This window comes from Papio anubis, chromosome 15 (assembly GCF_008728515.1).
Source record: "Papio anubis isolate 15944 chromosome 15, Panubis1.0, whole genome shotgun sequence".
Taxonomy (NCBI): domain Eukaryota; kingdom Metazoa; phylum Chordata; class Mammalia; order Primates; family Cercopithecidae; genus Papio; species Papio anubis.
In genome coordinates, this window is record NC_044990.1 from 77,657,205 (window position 1) to 77,679,218 (window position 22,014).

General features: G+C 45.5%; 1 protein-coding gene and 1 pseudogene across 2 annotated transcripts in view; one reads left to right on the plus strand and one right to left on the minus strand.

The window, feature by feature from the left end:
* The first annotated feature begins 2,664 nt into the window (after positions 1-2,664).
* Positions 2,665-22,014, plus strand: part of UBAC2 (UBA domain containing 2) — a 186,691-nt gene continuing 167,341 nt past the window's right edge. Inside the window, exon 1 of one of the 2 annotated variants that reach the window (XM_003914029.5) lies at positions 2,665-3,170. In XM_003914029.5, the coding sequence (XP_003914078.2) occupies positions 3,140-3,170 (31 nt within the window). In that variant the 5' untranslated portion in view covers positions 2,665-3,139. The remainder of the gene's footprint in view (positions 3,171-22,014) is intronic. The other variant, XM_031655635.1, reaches the window with a different exon arrangement.
* On the minus strand, positions 16,848-17,639 carry LOC108582958 (annotated as a pseudogene).

Below are 22,014 nucleotides of genomic sequence, written 5' to 3' on the forward strand. Positions count from 1 at the left end.
GAACATTTATAGAATTGAACGTAAGTGAAGGGTTTATGTTTTTTTAAGCTTTAGAGCACTTTTTAATTTCAGTTCTCAAACTTTTTGTCTTGGAATCCCTTTACTCTTAGAAATTATTAAGAACTACAGATCTTTAGTTTATGTGGGTTTATACCTATGAGTATTTACCATAGTAGGAATTGAAACTGAGAAATGCAAAAAAAAATGAAGTTCGTTAAAAAAATAACAATAACATACCCGTTACATATTAACATATCTAACATTTTTTTATGCAAAATTACTCTACTTCCCCAAGCAAAAAATTATTGGAAGAATAGCATGGTTTAACATTTTGGCAAATGTATGCATGTATGTATGTATGTATTTATTTTGAGATGGGGTCTCTCTCTGTCCCCCAGGTTGGAGTGCAGTGGCCCAACCTTGGCTCACTGCAACCTCTGCCTCTGGGTTCAAGCTATTCTCATGCTTCAGCGTCCCGAGAAGCTGGAACTTAGGTGTGCACCACCATACCCAGCTATTTTTTTTTTTTTTTTTTTTGAGACGGAGTCTCGCTCTGTCGCCCAGGCTGGAGCACCCAGCTATTTTTTGTACTTTTTGTAGAGACAGAGTTTCGCCATGTTGGCCAGGCTGGTCTCAAACTCTTGACCTCAAGTGAACCGTCTGCCTTAGCCTCCCAACGTGCTGGAATTACAGGCCTAAGCCACTGTGTCTGGCAGGCAAATGTCTTGTTCAATAGAAAACAGCTGGGTCCTCATAGCTGCTTCTGCTTTCAGTTTGTGGCAATACATTGCTTTGGTTGACTCATACGAGGAAAACCTGGCCTCACCTAGATACACCCCGTGGTTGGAAAAGGAAGCATTTTAATACCCTTTCAGATGATACATTACTTTTTGATACTACACCATAACTTAGCAAGTGGTAGTTTCTTAAAGGTTAATTGCAATGAGGAATCTGAAACCATATGAATGAACATTTTGGACTGTTACACTAAAGTTTATTGGTGTATTTTATGGTTCAAATTGATCTTTCACCCACATAAGATTTCATAACATTATGCAACAGTCAACTGGAAAGTCCAGTTATGTAGCTCTGTACAGTGGTCCAACTGTACAGTGGAAAACTCCACTATATACTTGAGAGCAGAAAATAAAACTACTGTCTTAGCATTACTATGAAAGTAGTTTTGGACTTTGCATCCCCTTAATGGGTCAGGGTGTAGCCAATCAACAGCTCCTGCAAACATAAAGGACGTTTTGACTGTCGTTTTCCTGAAAAATAACTCGAACGAACCTAAAGGTAAATGTAAAATGTACTTCAAGACTGTGAAAATGGGCTGGGCTCACGCCTGTAATCCCAACACTTTGGGAGGCCGAGGCGGGCGGATCAAGAGGTCAGGAGGTCGAGAACAGCCTGACCAACATGGTGAAACCTCATCTCTACTAAAAATACGAAAAATAGCCAAGCGTGGTGTCAGGCGCCTGTAGTCCCAGCTACTTGGGAGGCTAAGGCAGGAGAATCGCTTGAACCGGGGAGGCAGAGGGTCTCCGGGGAGGCAGAGGGTCTCCGTGAGCCGAGATCGCGCCACTGTACTCCAGCTGGGGGGGAGAGAGACTCCGTCTCAAAACAAACGAACAAAAAAAAAGACTGTGAAAATGAACTTTACGAATAAAGCCTAAAGAAGCAAATAAAAGTCATACTTTTGCCTTCTTAAAATAATCAATGTTAACATTTTGGCCCACTGGAACCTCTCTTTGAGGGTAGGGACTGTTGATCTACGAATCTCAGATTTAGCACACTGGCTGGCACTTATGAGCACTGAAAAAGCTTTTTTTTTTTTTTTTTTTTTTTTTTTTTTAAGTACTCCATAGCCCATCCCTTTCATTTAGCTGGGTAGTGTGGTCAATTTCCCCATAATATACATTCTTACATAATTGTATGTATTTCTGGGGTACAGTGTGATGTTTCCATACATAAACACATTGTGCAACGATCTAATCAGCGTAATTAGCACATCCATCACCAAAACACTTGTCATTTCTTTGTGGTGAGAACATTCAAAATCCTCTCTTCTAACTATTTTGAAGTTAACATTATTGTTGAGTATAGTCATCCAAATGTGCAAGAGAACACTAAAACATATTCCTCCTAACTGTAACTTTGCGCCTGTTGACCAGCCTCTCCCCATCCTCCCTCCCCACTAACTCTCTGTACAAGAATAATCACTCTTTTACTCTACTTTTACGAGATCAACTTAAAAAAAAACTTTTTAAAACGACTGCATAATATGCTTTCATGCTCACACTCATTTAAAAACCGTGACTTTGGCAGAGTAACTTCATTCTTCTAGGGGAAAAAATTTAAATGGTCTGAGTACGGAAGCTCGCCGGGGCACAAGTGCTGGGTCGCTCCGCCGGGCTCGCCGCGCCGGGGACCCCCAGACACCCGCCACCACGGCGGGGAGGGCAGGGTGCTGACTCCTGGGGCCACGACACTCGGCTCCGGTGGTGGGGATTCCGCGCGGGACCCACGAGGGAACAAAGAGGCGGCTGGACGGCCCAGCTCTCCGCACCCGGAGGGACCCGTTCCACCTCTCCGGCTCCCGTACCCCTCCATCCGCATCTGAGTGACCAGATCCCACTGCAGTCAACAGCCCGCGGGGTAGCCAGCTTCGAGGGACCGCCCGGAAAGACAAAACGCGCGGGGAAGGCGCCGGGCGTCCAGTCTCGGGAGATATTAGAGATGGCGTTCCTGCCCAGCGCCGGCAATCCAGAGGAATCCGCGGCCATCGCGGATCCACTAGAGGTGAGGCGGCACTGAGCCCAAGTGTGAGGCTCCCGGGAGCTACGCCTCCGCTGCCCCAGTGCCACCGGTTTTTGCCTCAGGCGGCTCTGACCGCCATCGTTTCAACCTGGAGAGATGGGCCCTCCCCTACGGACGCACTTCCCTTCCCCGGCAGGAAGGAGGGCGCTGACCCAGGGGGCACACGCCCCTGGCTGCGCATGCGCCATTCATCCGCGGCGAGTGGCCTCGCGGAGCCGGATTCGTCGCTCCGCCGGGAGTGCGCCTGCGCGGTCGCCGGGGCTCCCACCTCAGCTTCCCCTCCCCCGGCCCCCTCGGGGGCTCCGAGCCCGGCGGGACCATGTTCACCAGCACCGGCTCCAGTGGGCTCTGTGAGTACCGGCCTCCGCCATTCTGGCTGCCCCCTACACGCCACCCTGGGCACCTCACTGAGGAGGCTGGGGCAGCGGGGACCCTCGGGTTTGCCGGAGGTGGTGGGGCCGACCCTCCAGACTGGCGTCCGAACCTGCTAGTTCCTGGTCTTGGGGGGGTCAGCGGAAACCGTCTCCATTTCGGCCTGGAGGGGCTAATGGGAACAAAGCCCCGCTGCCCGCCCGGACCCCATCTGGTGTCCCCAGGTGCGATGCCCAGGAGTCTCTTGGGGCCGCTGCAAGTGGGCAGGTGCCCTGGTGTTCTCGTGGGCCGGCCCCAGGCCCTTTGCGGCGCGTGTGCCGCGCTGAAGGAAGGGGCCGTCCCCCTCACCTTGCCCCATTCATTTAGGCTCCTGGGGGACCGAATTGACTCCCCCCGCCCCCACTTGCAAAGTTCAGCCTCCGCTTTAGAAGCTGACCTCTCAGTTTCACTTGGATGTGTTTCTTCTCCAGTCTCCAAGAAGAGTTTTTATACAAACACACACTGATGAGAGTGCTTTCAAGTGGAGGGAAGTTAGGAAGTTGTGGCGAGGGAGCGCAGCTGTGCTGCTGGAGGTTGCTGTTTCTTGGCGTGTTAGCGGTGGTCAGCAGGTAGGGGGCGGAGAAGTGTTTTTACAGCCAGTTGAACGGCTTTTCTCACTGACACTGAGTGTGTGGAATTGACTTTGCGTACGGTAGACTGCGTGTTAACAGTTAGGCACGGGTACAGCAACGGAGAACTGCTCTAATTTTGCAATTGCTTGTCACTGTTCATACTCCATGTGAAGTTAATGCTGCTGGAGGACAGAAACATCTGACATTTCCAAATATTAAAGATCTGTTGGGAATGTCATGAATCTTCTGAGAATACGTGTCTTGTCTTATAGTCTGACAGTAAGTTAGTATCAGAGCCACAGGCATGATTTTAAATCTTCCTCACTTCTCAATTTCTCAGGTTTTGAAGTGGTTTCAATATTTATGATTCCTTTTGTTTCATAATTAATTTGATTTATGGCATCTTTCATGCATTGGTCCCAGAGTATGTTACAACTACTAACTAATCTTCCCCAGCCTGGCTTGGTGGCTCATGCTTGTAATCCCAGCACTTTGGGAGGCCAAGGCAGGCGGATCACCTGAGGTGAGGAGTTCGAGACCAGCCTGACTAACATGGAGAAACCCTGTCTCTGCTAAAAATACAACATTAGCGGGGTGTGGTGGTGCATGCCTGTAGTCCCAGCTACTCGGGAGGCTGAGACAGGAGAATTGCTTGAACTCGGGAGGCGGAGGTTGCAGTGGGCTAAGATTGCGCCATTGCACTCCAACCTGGGCAACAAGAGTGAAACTCCGTCTCAAAAAACAAAACAAAACTAATCTTCCCCAAACTACCCTGTAGATAAAGAGCGTTATGACTGTAGCTGAAGCTGACAGCTCAAGAAGGCGGTGTGGTTTTCCTGGGATCATACAGTGAGCCAGGTACTGGTGGTTATGAAATTAATGGTAGAATTATTCAATTTCTGTTGTTCTTTAGCATTTAGATCTATTCTTGCTAGTCAAAGTACATAGAAAAAATTTAAAGGGCAAGAGAAATCTGTTATTGGTTGCTGTACTGTATTAGCCATGAGATTATATTGGCCAAGTGTATTCAAATTCGATACAGGGTGACTGTGGGGAAGATAATATTTTATTATCTATGGCGCATGGTGGTGAGTGTTGAATTCTAGGAACCAAACTGTTGCCCAGGGAGAGACCTAGGCCCAGAGCCCCTCTGCAGCTGTCTTGGCCTGTTTCTAAAATTAAGTGCCTCTGCAGTGTAAGAGTTGTTGGGATGGCCGTTCCTCAGAAGGCTGTGTCTTACATGCTTGTTTTACAAACATTTTGGGCATCTCCTCCGGGCAATGAACTGGGCTAGGTGCTGGGAATGCAGCAATGAGCAGGTCCTGGTCTCAGTGCTTACGGTGCTGGCGGAGCTTGGGCACAGTTTTCCAGGACTGGTCATTAGAAAAGGCTGTGTGTCAGCTTTAACATTTTTCTCTGGAGAAGCTACCCACTGAGGGGGAAGTGATTTCCTTCGTTTTATTTATTTATTTATTGAGATGTCACCCAGGCTGGAGTGCAGTGGCAGATCTCGGCTCACTGCAACCTCCACCTCCCGGGTTCAAGCGATTCTTCCCCCTCAGCCTCCAAAGTAGCTGGGATTACAGGTGCCCACCATCACACCTGACTATTTTTGTATTTTTAGTAGAGACGGGGTTTTGCCGTGTTGAGCAGGCTGGTCTTGAACTCCTGACCTCAAGTGATCCTCCCTCCTCGACCTCCCAAAGTGCTGGGATTACAGACGTGAGCCACTGCCCATGATTTCCTTTAGATAAGTTGAGGGACCCTTTAGCAAATCAAAATTCTGATCCTGAGTAAGAATCTGAAAGAAGGATGATACGTGTGCCTACCCCCACCCCCATGGGTGGTGAATAACAGTCCCTTTCCAGGGAGAAATCCCTGACATTTCCTATCACCTGCATGTTTCCAGCGTTTTGTGGTTAGTAGATAATAGTGTTTTAGTGTTAAACTTGCCTTTCTCTCTCAGCCATTCAACAAGTGTCTGTTGAGTACCCATATCAGGTACACATTGTTGATATACAGAGGATAAAGTAATAAGCAGGATAAAGGAGACCAGCATCAAACAGGTCAGTGTGATTCACATAGTGACAAGTGACATGAAGACAATGAAAGGGTAACTGCAAACACCGAAGTTATGGTGGAGGACCACTTTAGCACGCATGGTCATGGAGGGTAGCTGGGAAGGTGACGTTGAGCTGAGGCCCAGATGGTGTGAAGGAGCCAGCCATATGAGAGTTTGTTGAAAACTCTTCATTTTGAAGAAAGGGGACAGCAATACAGTTGAAAACACCCTGCTGTGGCTGTTTCAAGTGCTTGAAACTGTATTGCTGTCTGCCCAGTCACGTAATTATGACCGGGTAAAACTGCATAGGATTAGTGATCATGACTTATTTTAGATTCCTTACTTATAGACCAGTGCTGTCACTCAGCTCTACGTTGAGTAATATGTGTATCATTTACTGCATTTATTAATAAGCTCCTGTTTACCTCACAGTATGTTCACTGTGTAATGATGGACTCAGCCAACATTAATTGCATGCCTAATATTTTCCAGATATAGTTCCCACTCTCAAGGAGTTCAGTGTCTATTGGGGCAAAACTTTTTTGAAAAGAACGTCTGTGCTCGGTGCTGTGGGTTTATTGCAGGGGGTGGGCTGGTTGTGGGGAGGCACAGTTAAGGAAGACTTCCCAATGTAGCAATATTTGGACTGACTTTTCAGAGTTTGGCAGGCATCATAGTGTGGAGAAGGCCTCTGGGAGGGACAGAGACTGGACAGGGCTTGGCAAAGAGGCAGGAGGGAATGAATTAGGGGTGGTTATGGCTGGAGTGAGCAGTTCCTAAGAGGTGTGTGGTGAAGTCTTTCAGGGGACAGTGGAAGGTGAGACAAGAACTAGGGACAGAACTTGTGAACATTTTAAACTTTAAAGAGGGAGAAGAGTAGGTGCCAGGGAAGAAAACTGAGGAATGGCCAAGGAAGTAGGGGGACACCCGGGAGGAGAGAATTTCAGGGAAGAGTGGCTGATAGCATTACATGCTGCAGAGATTTTCAAAACAGGCCTGAAGTGCGACCTGTGGGAAAGAAAGAGGCCCCCCAGAACCTTTCCAGAATAGTTGGGGAGAGAATTCAGATTATAATTAGCTGAGAAATGAGTGGGATATAAATGGGAGACAGTGAGCTTGGAAAGTGCTTTCAAGATCTCAGTTCTGAGACTCAAGAGAGTGAGTTGTGGTCAGAGGTGGCTGCAGGTGTAAGGGGGAGTTTCCTTTTTTTTTTTTTTTTTTTTTGTGATGGAGTCTAGCTCTGTCACCAGGCTGGAGTGCAGTGGTGTGATCTCGGCTCACTGCAACCTCTGCGTCCTGGGTTCAAGCGATTCTTCTGCCTCAGCCTCCCAAGTAGCAGGCACTACAGGTGTGCGATACCACACCTGGCTAATTTTTGTATTTTTAGCAGAGATGGGGTTTCATCATGTTGGCCAGGTTGGTCTCGATCTCCTGATCTCGTGATCCGCCTGCCTCGGCCTCCCAAAGTGTTGGGATTATAGACGTGAACCACCGCGCCAGGCTGGGGGAGTTTCTTTAAGTGGAGAGGAGGCTTAGCGTGTTTAAAAGGTGTTGGGAAAAACCCAGTGGGAAGGGTGTGGGTGAAGATACAGACAAGAATGAGTGATAGACCTGAGTTGTGAGGAGGTGAGGATCTGGGGCCCAGGGCAGGTGTACTTCTCATTGCTGTGGGAGGGAAGAGGAGGGGTTACTTTTGGTCATGGAGCAGTGGTTCTCAAATGCTGCTCCTGTACCAGCTGCAAACAAAAATCAATCACGGTGTTTTCTGAATGCACACCTTCCTGGTTCTCCTCCCCAGAGAGTGAGATTCAGAAGAGTTAGCATGAGTGTCAGAAACCTGTTATTTTTTGTTTTAAGAAATGTGTATTTTTAAAGCCTCCTCGTCCCCCCCACCCTAGGACATTTTAGTGGACAAACAGATTGAGATGGAGGCAGGAGGGAAACCATAGGCAGGGCTGAGGGAACGGAGTCTGATGGGCTGATGAGAGAAGATAGAAGGATTCTAAAGATGTGTATTCTGGTAGGTTGTGTCAATAAAGCAGATTGGATCTGGGGAGAGGGAGGAGTTGAAGTTGACTCTGCTTTACCTCTTGGGCAGCTGGATGGATAGATAAAGTTCCCAGTCACTACAGAGGGAATGTAGAGAAGCAGGAGCTCCTTTCGGGGGAAGATGAGTTTAGCTTTGGACCTGTGCAGTGTTGAGGGGTTTGCAGAGTCCAGTCAGAGGTACTCGGGACACCTGGGGAAAGAAATCCAGAGCTGGATTGGATTGGACATGAGTAGGTGAGAGTTACGTTGTGGGTGTGAGTGAGGACTCCAGAGGTGGGGGGATAGTTGGAAGCTGAGGACAGATCTTCAGGCCATTCCAGTATGTAAGGGATGCATAGAGAAAGGGGAGGCAGAAAGTAGGCAGAGCTGGGGGCTTCTGTAGGCGAAGCTGCGTCTCCTCCCCTAGTCCAGTGGATGGATGTGCCCTCTTCCACGGAAGTGCTCATCCCACAGCTGCTTCCCTGGCTCTGCTCGCCACTGTTTCTCTGCTTGCCAGCCTCTGATCCCTCCTTGTCTCCAGTGTCTCGGCCCATTTGTGGCATCTCTTTCTTCATATCTAGTCTGGAACCTGTAGTTCATTACCAGAGCTATAGTCTCATCCAGACTCTCAGAGACCTGGCACATCTGTTCTGCGGCGCTCATCGAGTAAAACCCTAACTTCGTATTGATTTATGGGGTCAAGTTTGGGCCCTTGGCACCGTTTCTCAGCTAAGTTTCTGGTATTCAATTCTCAGCTAAGTTTCTGGGATTCAGTCATCTCCTTATGCTACCTCCATTTTGTCCCCGGCTCAAGGCTGTTCTCAGTCTCTCCCCATCTCTTCACCCCCCATCTCACTCTTCACCCATCCAAAAAATTGGGGCCATCACCTGGGTGCTCCTTCTGCTTCCTGCTCCCTCTCCCTGACTTGTTTCTGTCCACACTCAGCTTTGTTCCTTTCCTCCAATCCAGAAGAATGAAGCAGCCGCCTCCTGAGGCCCACCCGCCACCGATTCTGAACTCTTTCCTGTCTTTTCTAGCACCACTCCTGCTTCTTTACCTTCATTCTCTCTCCTGCAGGAATGAGCCTGGCATGTGGTTACAGCTGATGCTTTCTCCAGCGGGTGCCTTAGTGGCACCCCCTCCCTGAGTTGGGAGCCTCTGCCTGCTGCTGTGTTGACCTGGGGGGATGCATCCTTATTTGGTGAGAGGGCATAGTATAGAGATGTAGCACACAGGCCTGAAAGTGAGACTGCCTGTACTTCAGATGCTTTCTTGATGGGTAGGAGGATCAGAAAAGTTAATGTGTGTGGAGCTCCTAGAATTTTGCCATAGTAACTATTCAGGTGTAAGTAGTATTAACTGGATCCTTCTTCTGAGTCTATTCTTAAAAATACAAAGGTACAACCCATCCAACAACTCTAGCGTGTGTCTTCCCAACTGCTGACCACCTTCTTTCCAGCTCTTAAAAGGTGATCTTCCCTTATTTTTTCCCCCTTCTCACTTCCCTTCACTTTTTAGCCTTGTGCCATTAGTCTGCTACTCTTCGATGGCAGGGCCCTGTTCTGGGCTTATTGTGGCTTGCTTCTGCTCCGCTGTACCACTGAGCTGCTCTGAGTGAAACTCTTATTTGATCCAAAACATTTGGTAGGGAGCCTTGGGTCAGATGCAGTTAGAGAGGTTTGATAAGCCTAAGGTCCACTGGTATCACCCTGTGGCGTGGACATTTGTCTCACTGTAGAGCTGGGTGAGCCCTCAGGACTGGTAGGGTCATTCGAGGCCTGCACTCTCCACCTTCGTTCCAGCTTAGGATCCTGCCTTTGGAACCTGAATACCCTGTCCCCTGCATACTGCTGAATTGGACAGCAACGTTGACTCCTTTTTTTTGCGTTCTCACGAAGGAGCAAACCATGTTCCTACTGACATTGTTTCTTAAGTATGCATTCAGTGTGGGAGATGATCCAAATAAATCTTTATTTTTGCCTCTCACTGTCTCTTTTTTTTTTTTTTTTGAGATAGAGTTTCGCTCTTGTTGCCCAGGCTGGAGTGCAACGGCGTGATCTTGGCTCACTGCAGCCTCCGCCTCCTGGGTTTGAGCGATTCTCATGCCTCAGCACCCCAAGTAGCTGGGATTACAGGCATGCACCAATACACCTGGCTAATTTTGTATTTTCAGTAGAGATGGGGTTTCACTATGTTGGTCAGGCTGGCCTTGAACTCCTGACCTCAGGTGATCTGCCTGCCTCTGCCTCCCAAAGTGTTGAGATTACAGGCGTGAGTCACTGTGCCTGGCCTTCACTGTCTCTTTAAAATACACTCAGTTGGGGAGCTGTTTGCTTTTATGAAAAGCTATCAGGCCTTGTGACTTACCCTTTATGCTTTCATTCACTGATTCAGCAGATACTTCCTGAGCACTCCTGTGGGCCAGCCGGTCTCCTAGGTTCTCAGGATTCAATAGGAAGTAAAAGGCCACATGTGCATTTAAGTGGTGATGATCTTAGGTGATAGAAGTCTTGAAATGTAGGCTCTGTTTAAAAATTAAAAGTGTCCAGTTCTATATGTTAATCAACACTTCAGTCTTCATTCAAAGGTAAGACTTTCCCCCCCTTTTTTTTCCCAGTTAAGACTTGTAGTTGGCAACCATCTCTGTCAGAAAAAGCAGTGTGACAGGCTTCTGGTGCGTTCGGCTCTTCTCTGTCCCTCAGATTTCTTGTGTCTGACTTCACTAGGCTCTGGATTGAGTGGAATAGGAGGAGGAAGGAGTGGTGAGGCGCTCAGATTGTTCTTCCATAGCTCCCTGAGCCTTGCACGTGGTTAAAGCCGAGCCTGTGTCCTGCAGGAGCTTCAGTGGGCTCTTCAGAGACTCCTGACTTCTATCCCTGCTGCCTCCTTGACCTGGGGGTTTGCATCTTTATTTTGGTCGACTTATTTTGGCCAGTTTATTTTGGTGACTCCTCAGCGCCTAGGAACTTAGATCCCCCTAGAGTTTCCTCCTACTGGAGTTCTTTTGGCCTGCTTGGGGGCACTGTTGTTTGAACCCAAGAAGACCCTCTGCTGACTCTCACGCACAGCCTGGCTGGTACTGCGTGCTCCTTGCCCTGGTTATGCACGTGGGTCCCAGTGCTCAGCACAGCTTCCCTGGCTCTCTAGATTTCCCGGGTTGGAGATCCACTGTATCCTTGCTGGTCACAGATTTAGTGTGTGAAATAGGCCATTGAACCACGACCTCAGCTTGGTATGAAAGTGTGGCTGTACTCACAGGCACTCAAGGGTTCACTTCACAAAGCCCCTGCCTCCTGTCCTGTCTTCATGGGAGGGAACCCTCACATTCCACTGTCTGTAGCCCTGACCTGGCTGAGAGGACTGTGGGACTCAGGGGACTGCCTTGCAGTCACTCTTGGAAAGTTCTGCATTCTGCTATGGAGCCTCCCTTTGGTGGCAGCAGCCCTTCTCTTTTGGTACCTTAGTGGAAACTCCTGTTTTATCATCTTGTTTTGGTTGCTTTTCTGTTTTGTGGGCCAGGAATGTTTGACTGTCTTCTTTAAGGCAGGCTTTAGCGTTTATACTTTTCTGCTGTAACCAGGCCTGGGTTGCCCAAACCTGAACAGCTCATTTACTCTTGGGGATACACTCTTCCCCACCTGTCTTAAGTTTTTGGGAACTGTATTATTGAAACTTCCGAGGAATATACTCTTCATAAATTTTAGCAGCCAGGCACAGTGGGTCACACCTGTAATCCCAGCACTTTGGGAAGCTAAGGCGTGTGGATCACCTGAGGCCAGGAGTTCGAGACCAGCCTGGCCAACATGTTGAAACCCCATCTCTACTAAAAATACAAAATTAGCCGGGCGCGGTGGTTGGCTCCTGTAATCCCAGCTGCTCGGGAGGCTTAGGCAGGGCGAATCGCTTGAACCCGGGAGGTGGAGGTTGCAGTGAGCTGAGATCGCACCTCAGCCTGGGTGCGAGACTCTGTCTCAAACAAACAAACAAACAAACAAAATTTAGCTAAAAAGGAAAACTAGGCATTAACTATGGAGGGACAAGCTTAAGAGAGGATGCTTTAAAAAATGTTTCTTTTCGTCGTAAAAGTAACATTAACCACACTAGAGGAAGTTTGGAAAATAGAGAAAATCCAGTCTTAGCGTTTAATTTAATTTCTTCATCTTTTCTTTTTCTATACACTTATGTTCTTGTTTTAAAATAACTGAGTTTGTTATAAAATGAGTACATGTTCATCAGAGACAATTCTGCGATGCAGAAAGGGAGTTCAGTGCAGTGCAGGAAAGCACTAGGAAGAAATAAAATGGCATTTATTGATATTTTGGTGTTTCTGCTGTTTTTCCAGTACAAAAATTAGTATCTAAATAAATAGGTAAAAATAAATTTATCTTAATACTATTTTCTTACTTGCTTCTATTCTACCCAACAGAGTCTTTTAAAATGTAATCATAATGACCATGTATGCACTCTGCTTTTTTTCTTTTTCTTTGAGACGGAGTTTCACTCCTGTTGTCCAGGCTGGAGTGCAGTGGTGCGATCTTGGCTTGCTGCAACCTCCGCCTCCCAGGTTCAAGTGATTCTCCTGCCTCAGGCTCCCGAGTAGCTGGGATTACAGGCATGTGCCATCACGCCCAGCTAATTTTGTGTTTTTAGTAGAGATGGGGTTTCTCCATTGGTCTCGAACTCCCGACCTCAGGTGATCTGCCCGCCTTGGCCTCCTAAAGTGCTTGGATTACAGGCGTGAGCCACCGCGCCTGACCTATTTTTGTATTTTTAGTAGAGACGGGGTTTCACCTTGTTGACCAGGCTGGTCTTGAACTCTTGACCTCAGGTGATCCACCCACCTCGGCCTCCCAAAGTGCTGGGATTACAGGTGTGAGCCACCGTGCCGGGGCCCGCTTTTTCCCTTTGTCATAAGCGTTCCCCTAGGATGCTGTGCTTGCAGAATTAGGTTGTTTCTCCCCTTTTTATTTTATTTTAGTAATGCCGAGAGCATCTTAACTTTCAGATACTCGTAGAAGTGAAAGAAGGTTGAATAAAGTGTATTCTTGTATAACTTTTAGTACATAAGTACATACGGCCAAATTCCAATCCCAAAGGGTAGTACCAATTTCAACTCCACCAGCAATTTAAGGGATAAAAAATTGCTTTTCTTAAGTTATTACAGTTCGTTTTCACAGTAGCCCTATGAGGATAGGTATTGTTATTTTTCCCCTCCACAAATGAGTCTTTTCAGGCTCAGAAAATAATTTGTCCAAGACCACATAGCTAGTAGTATGTGGAAGAGCTGAGGTTTGACTCCAATTTGCTTGCTTCCAAAGCCTGTACTTTCTACTGTATCATACAGTGAAAATTTAGTCCCTTTAGTAGAAAATGGCAATGGCAATATGACTTGTTAAGCCTTAGGACAAACATCTGGGAAAAAGAATCATTATTTAAACAAGGCTGCTAAATGTCTACATAGTTCTTACACCTTTTCAATCAGTGACTAATAAGTGTGAGTTATTTTTGGTTTTACTGATAAAATACTATGTGCTAGGCACTGTTCTAAGCAGCTTACATATATTGACTCACTTAATTCTCAGAACAGCCCTGCGAGGTAGACAGTTATCCTCCCCAATTGCAGCTGAGGAAACTGAGGCACAGACATTTAAGTAACTTTCCTACTGAGGAGCAGGACTAGGATTTGAACCCAGATGATCTGGCTCCCTATTCTGTGTTGCTCACTGCTGCTTCTCAGCCTTAAAGAAGTTTATCTCCGTGTGTCTCCCAGCCACTGGGTTCGTCTTAGGCGAGTGATGTAAATAGTAGCTCAGGTTAGTGTAGAGCTTGAGTCTCAGTCATTGGAAACTGCATCATTGTGTCCTGGCAATGTGCTTTTCCCTCCTCCCCTTGGGACCATGGCAGCTGCTTTCCTGGGCTCTACCATGCTCCTTCTCCTGGCTGCCAGTGCACCGGTCTCCCTCTCCCCACATCAGAACCAAGATTCAGTTTACCTTTGGTAAATATGTTATATGCCCTAATTAGGATCTTTTGTAGCAGTTAGTGCTCTACAGTTGTTTTTATTTGTGTATCCTCTGTTTTTCTCTTCCCTTATCAAGTCATCTTTTCCAGCTTTTTCCATTCTCAATCTGTCTCAATATCAGTTTTAGTAAAGTAGGTGGAACCTATCTTACATCAAGAAATTTTAAAATTGGCATTTTTATAGCATTTTAATAAGTGAAACTTGCTAAAGCATATCTCATCAATAATTTAGCATTTTTGAAGTGTGCTTTGTGAAACGATACTATGAGGAGCTCCTGAAGTTTTAACCCTCATTTAAATTGTGAGTGTAAATGAGAATTATAAAGTAATCCTTATTTAAATCGTGATCTTCCCCCCAGATTTTTCCCTAAGGCTTTCTAAGTTACATTGCCATTGTTTTCAGTCATTTCCCAGAATTTAGTCCCTTCGGTGGACATGATACAATGGGAAGAGCATGACACTCATCTTTGGAAAGGGTTCTGTAGCCAAGTTAGGTTGGGTATGTTGTTGGCCATACTGTTTTTTGACATTGACAATGCAGATTGACACTTCAAAGACCCTTTGCAGCCCTGCAACAGAGAAATCTGTTTGACTTTATTAACTCTGTTTCTAAGATTTATTGGGGGAAATAAAATATAGGGAACAAACATAAATTTCCATTTCATTGTACTGCCCAGATTTGATCATTATTTCTGTATTGTTGTTGTATAATTTTTTTTCTCCTTTATGTGTGCATGTAAATACACATTTTTAAAGGAAAAGTCAGCCTATCTACAGTTTCATATTCTGCTTTTTTCATTTAATCTTCTTGAATGAATTCACTCCATGTCATTAAGTAATCTTCAAGCCAACTTTTACCATTATCTTTGTTTTGCCTTATTACAAAACTGAAACATGTTGAAAAAGTTCAAAAATTATACAAATATTGTATGTACTGTAGAAAGGACTAGTCCCACATAATGACTCCCCCACCCACATCACCGTTGTTGGTAGTCTAGTGCTCATTCTTTTAGACTTTTTCTGTGTATGTGCTTATCTATGCATTCTTTTTTTTTCCTGACACATGTATATACACACATCCATACACCTATACATTTGGTTTTATACAGAAACGGCATTCAGATATACACTCGATGTTCTTCCAGCATCCCAGATATGAAAAAACATAAGTTTGAATGATTATAACTTTTTTTTTCAATTTTTTTTTTTTTTTTTTAAATTTAAGATGGGGTTTCACCATGTGGGCCAGGCTGGTCTTGAACTCCTGACCTCAGGTGATCTGCCTTCCTTGGCCTCCCAAATTGCTAGGATTACAGGCATGAGCCACCACGCCCTGTCCGTAACTTTATTTTTTTTTTCTGAGACAGGGTCTTGCTCTGTCGTCCAGCCTGGAGTGCAATGACATGATCTCAGCTCACTGCAACTGCCGCCTCCTGGGTTCAAGTGATTCTCCTACCTCAGCCTCCTGAGTAGTTGGGATTACAGGCACCTGCCATCATGCCCTGCTAATTTTTGTATTTTTGTAGAGACAGGGTTTTACCATGTTGACCAGGCTGGTCTTGAACTCCTGACCTCAGGTGATCCGCCTGACTCGGCCCCCCAAAGTGCTGGGATTACAGGCATGAGTCACTGCACCTGGTCAATTGTAACATTTTATCGTACTAAAATAAGTTTTTTTGCAGTATTTTCTCACTTAGAAACACTTAGAACATATTTGTAACTAAGTTATTGATTGCATCTTTAACTTCATTTTAAAGAAATAATCATAAATGTTGAATTATAGAGTCAAAGGATAAGAATATTTTATTTTATTGTAGACAGAGTCTTGCTTTGTCGCCCAGGCTGGAGTGTAGTGGCATGATCTCAGCTTACTGCAAGCGCTGCCCCTCAGGTTCAAGCGATTCTCCTGTCTCAGCCTTCTAGTAGCTGGGATTACAGGTGTACACCACCACATCTGGCTAATTTTTATATTTTTACTAGAGATGGGGTTTCACCGTGTTGGCCTTGAAGTCTCAACCTCAAGCGATCTGCCTGCCTCATCTTCTCAAAGTGCTGGGATTACAGGCGTGAGCCACTGCCCCTGGCCTGATTGTGTATTTATTGTAGAGCCAGGGTTAGAACCTAGGTCAGAAAACCTGCCCCGTTGTTTCTTGAATCTTGCATTATTTTTTGCCTTGGCATCTTTGTTTGTTTGTTTGTTTTTTCCTGGAATCCCTCCTGGAGTAAATTTTTTTCGTGTAAGGACACAGGTAGTGAACTTCTGAATCTTGCTTGGCCATTCTTGTGCGGTCCTGAATGACTGGATTCCTAATTACCTAGTGTGGGTTTCCTCTTTGTGGGTACAGCCTTTTCCAGCAAGAGGCTCAAACTTCAAATGGCAGGGCTGACTCTAGGTTCTGTTTTAGTATGCAAGGCATATGAATAGGCTGGTTTGCATATAGGGTGCAGAGGTGGGGAGTAGGTAGTGGTGGGGGGAGGCAGGAATGTGAGAACCCCCTGCAGTCTTCAAAGCGGAGCTCAGCGCTTTCTGTGGCTTGTACTCCTGAGTGAAGCTGCCCTTCTTATTACCCTCCTTTTCCATTCCCCGTCACCTGTGCTGTGATCTGGTTTGGAAGTTTGAAGTTACCCCAAGCTCTCTTCTATTTTTTTGCAGACCTCCAACCCCCTTAATGTTCTCCTTAAGCAGATTGCCCCCCACCCCACCCTTTTTGGAGAATTTCTAGGATTTTATTTTGGGGGAATAAGTAAACTTCTCCAACCTGGAATGGTGGGGGAAAGGCTGCTTGTAGACAGTGGGTTTGGGGACGGGTTTGAGGCCCCACTGTCATGCTTGCTCGGTGGCATTTGCACCACTGGAGATGATTTTAGACAGGTTGTGGGCCCAACAGTAAACACCATTGAAATAAAAGTCAGGTCATGACTCCCTTTTCAGTTCTTTTTTTTTTTTTTTTTTTTTGAGATAGGATTTTTATTGAGCTTATCCACCACAGTGGAAATAATGTCTGTACAAAACCAAATGTTTGTTACTATAACTTCTGCATCACAATTAAAATCCAAATAGTTTTAAAAACAGTCCACTCAATCAAAACCCACTACTTCAGAATCAATAGCTTCTTTGAAGCCACAGTAACACTTAAATATGGTTAAGACTCAAATGCAGAAATTTGGTTGATTGGAAAGCTAATTAAACTTCCAACTTGCTCAAATAGAATCACAAAAAGACAAAATTGTGTTTTTCACAGAAATACAGTCCACTGGAATCACCAACACTGGACAGCTGTTCTAGTATTTAAGAGTCCTGAGATAACACGGAATCCAGGCATCCATTAGACAGTCTTCTGTTGTCCTTTCTTCCCAATCAGAGATTTGTGGATGTGTGGAATGACACCACCACCAGCAATTGTACCCTTGATGAGAGAATCCAATTCTTCATCTGCACGAATAGCAAGTTGCAAGTGACGAGGGGTAATATACACTTTACCTTTAAGTCTTTTGATACATTTCCTGCCAGTTCAAGTCCCTCTGCGGTGAGGTACTCCAGGATGGCTGTGCTGTACACAGCGGCAGTCGTGCACACACGTCTGTGACTGGTCGTCCTAGATTTCAGGTGTCGATGAATATGGCCGACTGGGAACTGCAAGCTGGCTCTCTGCGAGCAGGAAACCGCCTTTGTCTTGGCCGTTCCGGAGTCCTTCCCAGCCTTACTGCCAGCCATTTCGAATTCTGCTGAAGCTCAAGCAAGGCAGAGAAAGGGCTAATCAGACCCACGGTGAGATCCCACCGCCTACTCCTTCGTTGCACCGTGATTCAAACTGCCCTTTTCAGTTCTTACTATTCCTGATTGGATCAAATAGAAAATCTTGGTTTGGTGCTAGTCTGAAAGACCTCTCTAATAATGGCTGTTTTCCCATTGTAACAAAAAGGGCAGGAGGTAATATTAGACTTTAATAACTTTGTTTTGTTACAGGCTGGTGCAAAAGTAATTGCGGTTTTTGCCATTAAAAGTAAAATGGCAATTACTTTTGTACCAACCTGTATTTGTGTGTGTGTGTATGTGTTTGCGTGTTTGCGACACAGTCTCACTCTGACACCCCAGATGGAGTGCAGCGGTGCAATCTTGGCTCACTGCAACCTCTGCCTCCCTGGTTCAAGGATTCTGATGCCTCAGCCTCCCAAGTAGTAGCTGGCATTATAGGTGCCCACCACCACACCTGGTTAATTTTTGTATTTTTAGTAGAGACAGGTTTTCACCATGTTGGCCAGGCTGGTCTCGAACTCCTGACCTCAGGTGATTCGCCCACCTTGGCCTCCCAAAGTGCTGGGATTACAGGTGTGAGTCACCGTGCCTGGCCTAGTGTGTTTATTTTTAGAGTTACCACCTACTAATGAGAAAGCGACACTTGTTTTCCATTTACTGTAGTGATACCAAATTTCCTTTAAAATATTTATGTGAATCACAGTAAGGTGATTTAAAGAAAAATATTAAATAACAGGATCAGGGCAGGCAGAAACTGTGGTGCTGTAGTGGTAATGCCTGCAGTTTGAGAAATGCCCTCAATTCTCCTGAGAATTGCTTGTATTCTTCCCCAGGTCTTAGTAATTGTTGATTCTTTCTCTGGACTCAGTTGAAAGGACACATTTCTCTGGTGTTTTGAGGGTTCTTTTATTTTGAAACAACTTTGGAATGGTGGGAACGTGGACAGGTGTCCTGGGTCTGCTGTCTTAGACTGGAATTTTACCTGGCGGTCTTCTTGGTTTCATTGTTTTTGCTGGACTGTTTTCCTCTTTCCTTTTTCTTTCTTTTTTTTTTTTTTTCTTTTGAGACGAAGTCTTGCTCTTGTCCCCCAGGCTGGAGTGCAATGGCGCGATCTTGGCTCACTGCAACCTCCGTCTCCCGGGTTCAAGTGATTCTCATGCCTCGGCCTCCTTAGTAGCTGGGATTACAGGTGCCTGCCACCACGCCCGGCTAATTTTTGTAGAGACGGCATTTCACCATGTTGGCCAGGCTGGTCTCGAACTCCTGACCTCAGGTGATCTGCCCGCCTCGGCCTCCCAAAGTGTTGGGATTACAGGCGTGAGCCACCGCACCCAGCCTCTTTCCTCTTTTTCGAATTAATTTTAGTGTTTGGGGTTTCAATGGGGCTTGTTCCCCGCTTCAGCTAGGCCGTTGCTCAGTATCAGTCCCCCCACCCATTAGGTGCTGAAGGGCCACTCAGAAGCCCAAACTTGCAAGGATTTTTCTGCTCGGATCTCTTACGCTTTTCTCCCAGGGAGAGGTCCCGTGGCTCATCAAAGCTTTAAAACAAGACTTGGGTTTCTCCGCCGTGCAGGCGTGTGTTCTGCTTGCCCTTTCTCCAACCCAGACTCACGTAGGCTACGCTGAAACTGCGGAGGCAGACCCTCTTATGTGGCCTGGGGACGTTCCAGCGCCATCTTTGTAGTTCGGGCATCCTTGCTTGTCACCCTGTTTGGTTGACTCCGACTCCTTGGGTCCTTGAACACAGGGAGGCACCCCGGCTTGGGGTCAGCTGTTACCGCACATGCCCCGGCATGCGGCCCTCTGGTGTCTCAGCTGCGCTGACGGATGCCCACCCGGCGGTGCTTCTCCAGGCCCCAGGCGTTTCCTTTGGTCTCTGTAGAGGTTGTGGGGGGCGGGTTGGAGAGGAGAGTTACTTGCCAGCACTTTAAAATTGGCTTATTTCAGACCTAAGTTCAGGTGTCTGTAATGTCCTGAGGCAGATGATCTGGCAGCCTCAGTGCGAGTTGTTATGTGGCAGCATCCGCCCAGCTCTCGCCCACCTTCTTGCCATCGACTCCCCCGTTTCACTGTCTGCCTAGCCTCTGTAGGCACTTGAATTTACAACACATTTTCTTGCCACTAACCACACATTTCCCCCCTTGAGAAGTATTATTTCTTCTTTTTTACAGTTTATCACATGGTCCAGAACTTTCTGTAAGCTTCCTGATTTACTTTTTAAGAGTTATTCCAACTGTTAACTGATTTATCCCATATTTGTGTGTTACAGTCATAATTTTTTAAACTTCTTTTGGCTTTTAAAATTATTTCATTATATTTCTTGTCTAATTAGTACTTTTAGTAATTGCTGCTTTTTACATTTAATGAAAGTATTAATGTCTGTATAAAATCTCCCTAAGAAGTATAAACCCAACTGGTGGCCACCACAGCGGTGGGACCAAAATGAACATTTAGGTGCCCAGTGCCTTTGCTGACTTGCAGATTTGATACACTTTTCTCTGGCATGCAGGCCTCTGTGTTTGGTGCTGTTTTAGGACTTCCTTTTAAAATTTTACAGCTCACTCTTTCCTCCCCTTTAATTCACATTGTTTAAGTATTTTAGATGTGGAGCACATTTTTTGTATATAGAGGGTAAGTTCTTCTCTTTCCTGACCTTTTTTTTTTTTTTTTTCCTGGAAACTTCTTAGCACTTTCTCCGGCTTATTTTCCAGATAAACTGTATAACTATTGCTTTGATAACAAGTGTTTATTGACTGCCGGCCTGAGCCAGGCACTCTGCCCAGTTGTTTGGGGACCTGCATGAGGAGCAGTCAGTGTAGCAGGTGTCCAGTGTCATTGAATTCTCCCCAATGCATTAGGGACAGGAGCTGATTGATGGCTTCCAGTGTTTTACTTCTAAACACTGTAGGGAAATGGGTGTAACAAAAATAAACCTGGAACATTTTGATCCCTGGGCAGTCTTTGTTGAGATGATCACCAGGAGGCACTCATTCCTCCCTAATGTGGTCACTGAATCTAAGTTTCATTAAGTTTTCTTCTAGGAAGTCCAGAGACTTGAGGAATAAATCATAGTGGAAGTGGAAGATGTCTCTTGCAAGGCGTGGGTTTACTGTGCTTTTGTGGATTTCTGCCCTTAGTTTTGCTTTAGCTCCTTTCTGATGAAAAACTTTATAAGAAAATTACTTTATGAGACATCAAGTCACCCCATACTTGTGAGAACCCTGAGAAATTTGCCAAATAGTTAAGTAGTCAGACATAGGAAAACCAATGTTGTGGTAGGATATGGCGGCCCCTCCTCTCAAGGGTGTGAACCCTACAGGGCTTTTTGATGTCTGTATTTTTACATGCGTGACTTGTGGAGGCAGGCAGTTTCTGGGTTGCTCCCCTACCTGTCTGTCTTCAGCTAGAATGCTTCTGTAACAGCCCACAGGACAAAACTTTGCAAGGCCTGTGGTTAGTGTCTCTAGTAACCAAAAGGTACATATTTTATTCAGGTAAAATTTGCCGTTTTAACCGTTTAAAAATGTTCACTTATTGACTTCCACTACATTTACATTGTTGTACAATTAACACCAACCACAATTTAATTGCAGAACATTTTATCACGCCAGAAAGAAACGGAGTACCCATTAAGCCAAGCTTGTCACCCTGCAGCCCATGGGCCATATGTGGCCCACGACAGCTTTGAATGCAGCCCAACACAAATTTGTGAACTTTCTTAAAACATTCTGAGATTTTATCAATTTTTTTAAGCTTATCAACTATTGTTAGTGTTAGTGTACTTTATGTGTGGCCCTAGATAATTCTTCTTTTCCAGTGTGGCCCAGGGAAGCCAAAAGATTAGACATCCCTGTGTAAAGCAGTCATGCCCCACTACCTTCTCCCAACTGCCCCTGACAAACACTAATCTGCTTTCAGTCTGTATGGATTTTAAAATTCTGGACATTTCATATAAGTGGAATCATACAGTATGTAACTTTGTATGACTGGCTTTTTTTCACTTAGCATATTGTTTTTGAGGTTCATCCATGTTGTAGCATGTATCAAGATCCATTCCTTTTATGGCTGAATAATATTCTATTGTATGGATATACATTTTGTTCATTTGTTGATGGACATTGGTTTGTATCCACTTTTTGTCTTACCATGATAAAGCTACTATGAACATTTGTATGTAGGTTTTTGTGGAAAAACACTGTGTTTTCAGTTTTCTTGGGTATATGCCTCAGAGTGTAATTGCTAGGTCATGTCATAATTCTATGCTTGACTTTTTGAGGAACCAAAAAGATATATCTTAAGTATTAAAATAGTAATCATATAAAGTTATTGTACTTCCTTCTTA